The sequence below is a fragment of the Haliotis rubra genome, unplaced genomic scaffold, assembly GCF_003918875.1.
Source record: "Haliotis rubra isolate DU_JTF1 unplaced genomic scaffold, ASM391887v1 Scf712, whole genome shotgun sequence".
In the NCBI taxonomy this organism is placed as follows: Eukaryota; Metazoa; Mollusca; class Gastropoda; order Lepetellida; family Haliotidae; genus Haliotis; species Haliotis rubra.
Genome location: NW_025767427.1, coordinates 38,913 through 48,620, shown reverse-complemented (window position 1 = coordinate 48,620; position 9,708 = coordinate 38,913). Strand labels below are relative to the sequence as shown.

Here is a 9,708-nt window from a genome sequence, read left to right as displayed (position 1 = left end):
ATTGCTGACTCCCCCTAGCTCCCCAGAACAAAATGGGTGAACCACCACCACCACACACACACACACACACACACACACACACACCCAAATCATCATCATCACCCCCACCCCCCTTAGCCATAAATTATGAACGGTCCCTTAGGACCACCTTCATATTCTTATCACCAATAATGTCATTCGTGACCAACTCGTGTTATTCCGGGACAAGCCGAATAGCTGCTTGGAGGTTACGGAAAGGGGCGAGTGGTGACGAATGCAATAATGTTGGGCAAATCAAGACCACCAAGGGAGGTAACTCTCATATGTATCAGCAGCAGCAACATTGGCCAACTAGACTGTGTCCCTTTGACCCATAACCTTACAATAAAAATATGAAATACCACTATAATCATCTGAACAAAGTTGCAATAAGTACAGTTACACTTTTCACTGACAGATCACTCTCTACTTTTTCTAAAGTGAGAATCATTTGCAGAAATCACAAATTATTTAAGACAAAACTGTAATAACAATTATAAAATGGCATGTTTATGTGGGTAAAGGTTAAGAATATTGCCAAATGTTTTAGTGGAAATTAAGTTCCTGCTGATGCCCTTACATAGGCATACAAGGATGAAGGTCCTAACTGAAACAGACATGTATTTCATGCGATTCAGGTTCAGAAGTTGAAACTTAGTTTACTTAAGCATGAGAGCTCATGCTGAGCAAATTTAACTCTTTCCCATGTGAATGCTGACATAATTAACAAAACTAAATCAGCATGATTAGTTATGGCTAATGTTGAACTTTATCAAACCATCAACCAAATAATTGTCCATTGATCATGAAATCTTAAAATACAATAATTACAGTATGCATGGCTGTAAAACCTTATAGAATAATGAATAGGTTCCGTGTCTGACTCTTAGGATGTCTTGGTATCTGAGAGTGTGTCTCTTCAACTAGTTTTTAACAGAGTGGGTTGAAATTATTGGAACAACCCAACAATTTTCTGAATAATATCCAAACCACTTTACACCCAAATACCACATTTGATCAACATACTTTTTCCTGGAATCTTCTTGATGGAATACTTTTGGTTGTTCTCGGATCGGTCTGGCACAGTCTGGACTTTGGGTTTCAACCTCATCGTGATCAAGTACAGCTGGGTCAATACTGTCAAAATCAGCAGGTGTAGGATCATCAGGCTAAACTTTCTCAGGTAGCCACTGTTAATAAGGATCGTGTCATGGACTAGATGCCACACTGTCTTCCTAAGTTCAACGGGCGGTGGGGTAGCCTAGTGGTTAAAGTGTTGGCTCGTCACGCCGAAGACCCGGGTTCGAATCCCAACATGGGTACAACGAGTGAAGCCCATTTCTGGTGTCCCCCCGCCGTGACATTGCTGGAATATTGCTAAAAGCGGCGTAAAACCAAACTCAGTCAGTCAGTCCTAAGTTCAACAGTTTCTCCCAAGTACACTAGGACCTGTACAAAGTTCTAGAATCTATCTTTTCCAAATGAAAATACTGGTTTGTGTTCAGAGTGATGAAATCATTGAAATGCATAAAAAATTTAAGGACCGCGTTTAATTCATCGTTTGGGTTGTTCTTGCTTCCGTATAATGTATAAGGGTACAGAAATAAATCTCCATTATAAGTGACACTTGTGCCAAGGGTCCGTATTTGGGCGTAAACATGTAAATTATCACATGAACCACGGTACGAATCAAGACAAACGTCTTTGCTCGACGCCATCTTGCATTCCGCTTGAAGGGAAGTAACTCTCATCGCTAAATCGTCATCGTAAAAGGAACACGGGATTATCTCCCATAGATCGTTTTTCTGTCTTACAAGTACAAATGTTGAAGTGAAACTTGAACCTTCAGAACAAAGTTACATCAATCGTATCTGGACTTCTCGCTCACTTATCGAGTCACACCGCTGTTTTTTTCGACCACAGTGGTCCCAACTATGCCGCAAGGGCTCCTGGGATAGTATTAGCTCTTCCAATCAAAATGCGTATCGCTAGTGGCGTTCCCTAGCGACGCCATTCTGTCCCCCAGGGACGCTCATGGAAGGATCAAGATAGTTACGCTGGCGGAAAAATCAAACATGGCAGACGTAGATCCACACTTAGAAGCACCCGAATGGTGTCAGGCGTCGACACCAGCTGCACTTAAACGATTTTCACGTGGATCTTCGTGAGTATAAGGACATTTTTTATGTTTCAATGCATTAAAAAGTTTACAAAGTGAGCCATGACTTCTGTCCAGCTTTCACGACAGGAATCGGAAGTTTCCAGTGTGAGTTAAGATGAAAACTTGTAAATTGATGTATTATTGCTCAATTCGCACTCGAAACATCAGAATCTTGTGCTAAGACAAGCTCTTTGACGAAATAATCAGCAAATATGTGGACGTAGATTGTTTTCGTTCGATAAGAAACAGTATTGTCTCTTCGAAAGGTTATTAAAGCACCGCCTCGCACATTTAACTGAAGATGTACATCAATGTTTAGTCCGAACATTAAGCGCCAATAAAATAACACGTGCATGAACTGAAATGCTTCTGGTTCTTGTGCAGTGTTTAAAAAATTATTAATATTTTCGCTTGACTGTATGTGTGTCATTTACAAAAAGTTTATACCACCTTAGGCAAACAAACAGACATACATTTAAATATATGTATACCCTACACACAACACACACACACACACACACACACACACACACACACACACACACACACACACACACACACACACACACACACACACCCAACAAAAACAAACCAAAACAACAACTAACAAACACAATTACGTGGTTGTGTTGTCAACAAGCTGAAATATGAGCAGCTGGTGGGAGGATTAAAAAGCCACAAAAGTTCAGGAAACCCAACATGCCAACCAGCATTTCCTTTTCTTGACAGTTGGGCTTAATCCCTGCATGGCTGTGGTAGACCAAATGTTGTAAGACTTGTCTGAAGAATAACATGATGTGATTGTATTATAGTATAGCTTCCCTTAAGTGTTTTAGGTTTGCTGTAATAGTTTTTAAACCAAGCTAACCATGCATCTTTTAACTTTAAGCATTTGATTTTCATGCTTGATTTCGAATGTTAACATTCCTTTGTGTCAAGGTCTGTAAAGGACATTATCATTATACAGTCTTTGAATCAAAGAATTTTTGAAGTAATTTCCAATGCTTCCTACAATGTATTGGTTCTACTATTTCATGTTTCAATTTTTTATTTTTCAGTTCAGTGATAACACTTCTTAACCTCTTGACAGACAGTGCTAAACTGGAGAGAAGAATCTGCAAAATATACAAGGACTTCCAAACCAAATGGGTAGATAGTGTGATGACCCAAATTGGTAAGTCTGTACAGAAAAATATGTCATATCTTTGTGTCATTTCCTATAACATGTATGACATGAAAACAAAGCCCTAAGAATGCCAGTCCCATGTACATGGAGCACTGACTTGTAAAAGATGTATGCCATCTTGAGAATGTGTGTAATTATTTCTGTGTACCTACATGTGGACTTTTGAAATGAAATCTGTCCCTAATGAGTTTATAGTTTGGGCCATAAGTCTCATTCAGATGCAGCATTAGTTAACAACCAAAGGAATGCTCTCATATAAGCCTATATATGTATGTTTCTGTGTAAATACAGGTAGCAACTTAGCATATGACCAGGTGAAAACTGTCATGAACGCCTGGATGGAAACTGTAAGGCAGAAGGAGGATCTGCATGCTAAATGCCTTAAAGCCATGTATGCTGCAAGAGGCCCAATCGATCGCCTTCATCAGTAAGTACTGAGTCAGATAGAAAATATATTTACATACTCACTGACTTAAGAGAGAGTAAGTATTAAGATGATACTCTTTCAAAGCATGGCTATTAAACAGTGCTTATGACAATAGCTGACTGAAGTAAAAATCACATTGCTGCTATATATCTGATATGTATGTGTGACATCAGATTTTGTGTCATTGATCTTTGGTTGTACTCCAGTCGCAGGGTTTTCTTTGAGAGAAAATAAAGTGAATGAACTTTCCAGACGAATCTTTATATTTTCCTTTTCAATATCTTATAATGGATTTGTGTTAATTTTCTGACTTCTTAGGTACATTCACTCTGAAAATATCAATGCTTCAAACAAGGCCACACAGTCAATGTATGTGAGAGCCAGGAAAAAGCAGATGAAGCTGGAGAAGGAGATAGAACAGTTGAAGGATGTGAGTGGTTGTAAACAGACAGCATCAGCATCATTTTCAGTAGATTTTCAGTTATATTATATAGACTAGTATTACCAGGTGTATCTATTACTGGAATAATTTCTAAATGAAACCCCACATGCAATAAGATTGGGATGATTTGCTGCTTGATGTTGCAGTTCCTCCATTGTTCCTGTAATTGCATATGTCTTAAATGTGGTCTTCAGGCACCCAGTTCCCTTCCATGTGTTATAAGCATATTCCACTGACCATTGCTGGATGACAATGTTGTGTTGTGGTCTTCAGGCACCCAGTTCCCTTACATGTGTTATAACCATATTCCACTGACCATTGCTGGATGACAATGTTGTGTTGTGGTCTTCAGGCACCCAGTTCCCTTCCATGTGTTATAAGCATATTCCACTGACCATTGCTGGATGACAATGTTGTGTTGTGGTCTTCAGGCACCCAGTTCCCTTCCATGTGTTATAAGCATATTCCACTGACCATTGCTGGATGACAATGTTGTGTTGTGGTCTTCAGGCACCCAGTTCCCTTCCATGTGTTATAAGCCATATTCCACTGACCATTGCTGGATGACAATGTTGTGTTGTGGTCTTCAGGCACCCAGTTCCCTTCCATGTGTTATAAGCATATTCCACTGACCATTGCTGGATGACAATGTTGTGTTGTGGTCTTCAGGCACCCAGTTCCCTTCCATGTGTTATAAGCATATTCCACTGACCATTGCTGGATGACAATGTTGTGTTGTGGTCTTCAGGCACCCAGTTCCCTTCCATGTGTTATAAGCATATTCCACTGACCATTGTTGCATGACAATGTTGTGTTGTGGTCTTCAGGCACCCAGTTCCCTTCCATGTGTTATAAGCATATTCCACTGACCATTGCTGGATGACAATGTTGTGTTGTGGTCTTCAGGCACCCAGTTCCCTTCCATGTGTTATAACCATATTCCACTGACCATTGCTGGATGACAATGTTGTGTTGTGGTCTTCAGGCACCCAGTTCCCTTCCATGTGTTATAAGCATATTCCACTGACCATTGCTGGATGAAAATGTTGTGTTGTAGTCTGTCAGTACAGGGCATGACCAATGTTCACGAATAGTGTCTGACCCTCTGACAAATCCGGCAGATTCGCCAACGGTCCGATAGAAGTCTACAACCCCCCGGCCCCAGTGTCTGACTGTATATTTCACAATGACTTTGACTGAAGTTGTTATATGTGACATGTGACACTTGTTTGCTGTTTATAAATCTTATGTTTGTTAATAATTTCAATGCCAATTATAAGAAATGTTAAATCTGAAATGTGTGTTTAATTATATTCTATTGGTCCTGTGAATTTTCACCATATAATAGATTATTATTATAGGGTCTCTGCTGAAACTTACAGGACCCAATGTCCTGTTACTTTAAAACACCATTCGTGAACACTGCATGACAACAACACGAGCTTGTCAGTGGACTTATTCCTCCATGCTATTCCAGGAGTTCTACCAGACAAAGGACAAGGCAGATGACTTCAAGCCACAGCTGGATGAAGCCTACAGAGAGAGGGAGGACAATCCCACCAAGTTCCAGGTTCTCTTGGGGCACTGGCAGAAACTAGAGGCTGAAGCTGCAGGGGCCAAGACAACCTACAGAGACAAGCTCAGAGAGGAAAAATCCACACGAATGACTTTCATTGAGGTAAGGACACAGATGAAAACCAGATAGTTTCCAGCAATTCGTTGCACCAGAAATGGAAATTGTGACAGTTAAATTGCACCAACGCTTTCATAGTTCATGTAGAACACAGATGAAAAAAGATGTTCTCTTTGTTGCTTGGAAATTGTGACATTAAATTGCACTGTCATTGTTTTGCTTTCATGCGCCATTGACTTTCATGCAGACTTAGTCTTTTGTTTTTGAGAATGTTTAGAATTCTGTCACAATCATGAAGGATATGTGTTTCAGGAAATGAAAAAATTCCAGAATGATTCGGATGCCTTTGAGATGGCTCGTCTTGAAAACCTAAAGACGGTTTTGGGTTTGATGTTGAAGAGCAACAAAAATGTAGAGTTTCACAGGTGAGGCTTTAAATATGGATGGATGCTTCTTTACCTAAGACATTAATTATACCCGGCTTTAATAGTTGCAAGGTCAGTCCCCTAATATCCTAGGATTGTCCCATACTTTCAGGGCACCTAATAGAGTTCTATATGCTGCTGCTGCTATAGTGATCACTCTGCCCCCAGGGATCTGTGCGAATACTAGCACTTATTTTCATGCTATTATTGTTGGATTGACTCTCCTGACAGGACTCTTTTGCAGTTTATAATGGTCCTGTATGTTTTTAAAACTTAAAACTGTCAACTGACCTTAACAAATCTTGGAATCTGTTACTGCCTTTCCAGTCTGTATCAACTGTTAAGGCGCTGTTAAAATTTAGGGACAGACCATTTGGTGTTCGGGTGGATGGGATGTTTCAGTGGAAGCAACCCCTACCAGAATATCAAATGACCACCCCTTTACCAACTCTGAGCATATTAAGGTATCCTGTAAGTACTATTCATATTCCTTACTTCAGGAAAGAGAAACTGAAGGCAATATTTGAAGAAGGTATTTCCGAACTTGAAAAGTTGGACATCGAGAGAGAAATTGCTGTCTTCAACCAGTTCTACGTGTATGAGCATAAGTTTCCACAGGAAGAGGTGAGTTAAGCAGGTCATTGAAAGTGTTTAACATTGATCGAACTATTGGTTCAGTAACGCAACGTTTGAATTTGTATTGATACAGCAGTGATAGTACATATTCAGCGACATGTCAATATTGTGATGTATGATGATGTCCCCAGTAAGTGTTGTAAACCTGTATTGTATCGATACAGCAGTGATAGTACATATTCAGCGACATGTCAATATTGTGATGTATGATGATGTCCCCAGCAAGTGTTGTAAACCTATATTGTATCGATACAGCAGTGATAGTAAATATTCAGCGACATGTCAATATTGTGATGTATGATGATGTCCCCAGTAAGTGTTGTAAACCTGTATTGTATCGATACAGCAGTGATAGTACATATTCAGCGACATGTCAATATTGTGATGTATGATGATGTCCCCAGTAAGTGTTGTAAACCTGTATTGTATCGATACAGCAGTGATAGTACATATTCAGCGACATGTTAATATTGCGATGTATGATGATGTCCCCAGCAAGTGTTGTAAACCTGTATTGTATCGATACAGCAGTGATAGTACATATTCAGCGACATGTCAATATTGCGATGTATGATGATACTCCCCAGTAAGTGTTGTAAACCTGTGTTGTATCGATACAGCAGTGATAGTAAATATTCAGCGACATGTCTGATGATAATCCCCAGCAAGTGTTGTAAACCTGTATTGTATCGATACAGCAGTGATAGTAAATATTCAGCGACATGTATGATGATAATCCCCAGCAAGTGTTGTAAACCTGTGTTGTATCGATACAGCAGTGATAGTAAATATTCAGCGACATGTCAATATTGCGATGTATGATGATACTCCCCAGTAAGTGTTGTAAACCTGTATTGTATCGATACAGCAGTGATAGTAAATATTCAGCGACATGTCAATATTGCGATGTATGATGATATCACCTGTAAGTGTTGTAAACCTATATTGTATCGATACAGCAGTGATAGTAAATATTCAGCGACATGTCTGATGATAATCCCCAGCAAGTGTTGTAAACCTGTGTTGTATCGATACAGCTTCACCCATCGGAGGTCAACGAACAAAAGGCAAGTAGGACATCAGAGGAGAAATCCGACGTGGCATCATCACAGAAGTGGGCCACATCAAGAAAGTCCATGGTGTCAGATGTTGTGTAAGTCATCTTTGGGTATCATTTATTGATGATCTGAGTCCCATCTGATGTCTGGCAATAGTTGTGAATGTTTGGCAGTAAACTTTCAGTCTTTTGTATAAACATTCAGTCATTGGTGTAAACTTTCAGTCATCTGTGAGAACATTCATTCAGAATAAATGCTGCTCTGCCTTGTTCAAGGTGTATACCTGTCCAGGGAACCTCTGAAAATACTGTTAGAAATTAAGGAATTGCTGTTGTAGAAAATGTGAAAGGCATCAGCACTCTGTCATTTGTTCTGTTCCTGAGTTGGTGATGTATGTGTTTTACAGTCAAATCCTGCCAGCCAGAGACAACACAGCTGTGTTTGTACAGACCGGGGTAGATTCAGATTCAGATCACAATGAGGGTGAGTACTATCGGCTTAGGTAAAGGCAACAGGATTATTTGTGTCCTGTACATGACAGGGTTCGATTTAAGGAGAAGAAACCTACTTGCACTTGGTGATCAGTATTTTCACTTTACATTGCAATCCCAAGGTACTTGGAGACATTTGATTTTCAACAGGAGGGTTTTTATCCACAGTCTGAATGGATTGTATATTTCTTCAGACTCATGGAAGCATTCCCGTCCCATACCTGTCACTACCCCAAGGCTGGTGACTGCATCCCAACCACCTGATGTTGAGATTCCCAACGCTGTGATGGAGACAACAACATATAGAGCTCCTGTCATCAAGGAGACCATAGTGGAAAATTACAAGGGCCTCTGTAAGTATACTTTCTTGTCCTTATCAGGAGGTTGGAGTAAGTTAGTGTTTAATCTCACTGAATATAATGTAGCATATTTCAGTTAGAAATGACAAACTGCAGTGGCTAAGAAATTCCTGCTTCCAGCTACCATTGCAAGAAATGTGAGCTTCAGGTTGGATGACGCGTAAAAGGTGGGCAAGGTGAATCTGGTAATACATCGTCCTGATCACCTGAGAATACTGAAGATATAGATCATTGTACGGATATTGTGTGCATACAAACCCAACAGAACTGATCAGTGAATGACAGTGTTAGACAAGGACACAGCTTAGTGGTCCAATTCCTGAGGGACAACATGTTCCCTTCAACATCTTCCAGGACTGTTTAACATGTGGACTTGTTTAATATGACTTAGGACTTCTAATTTGTGAATGATGTTGAGTTTGTTTCTAGTTATATATTAAAATTGAAATTTACCAAACCTGAACAAGGTCATAAACACAGTCAGGCTGAAACGTCACTATCGCTTCCTCTTTCAGCGGACTCTGACTCTGATGTTGACACCCAGACAGTGAGTCCAACACTTCCAATGACCCAATCTTCAGACCCCAAGAGAGCATGAAGTCAGCAGCAGGCAAGAAGGTCAAAGTGTATGCTCTGAAGGACTTCACTGCTCGCTCAGAGGATGAACTGACATTCAAAGCAGGTAAGTTGATAGACGTAACATTATTCATTACCGTAATTACATCTGACTGTGTTACACATGTTCATTTCATTAAGGAGAGTGAGAGAATGTTCAATGAGTAACGTAAGTGGTGAGCCAATGAAGATTGATATTTGAAGCATCATTTTCATCTTCAACAAAAGAGGATGACATCAGTGATGAGGAATCTGCT

The 9,708-nt window shown here is 39.9% G+C and overlaps 1 protein-coding gene across 1 annotated transcript; it reads left to right on the top strand.

Moving 5' to 3' along the window:
• The first annotated feature begins 3,272 nt into the window (after positions 1-3,272).
• LOC124259205 lies at positions 3,273-9,519 on the top strand. The gene is made up of 10 exons (XM_046693301.1): positions 3,273-3,353; positions 3,657-3,792; positions 4,111-4,222; positions 5,712-5,912; positions 6,180-6,292; positions 6,793-6,916; positions 7,966-8,081; positions 8,393-8,469; positions 8,672-8,830; positions 9,352-9,519. Exons 1-10 carry the CDS (start codon positions 3,341-3,343, stop codon positions 9,432-9,434), a joined length of 1,134 nt encoding a protein of 377 aa, XP_046549257.1. The 5' UTR covers positions 3,273-3,340; the 3' UTR covers positions 9,435-9,519.
• The last annotated feature ends 189 nt before the right edge of the window (positions 9,520-9,708 follow it).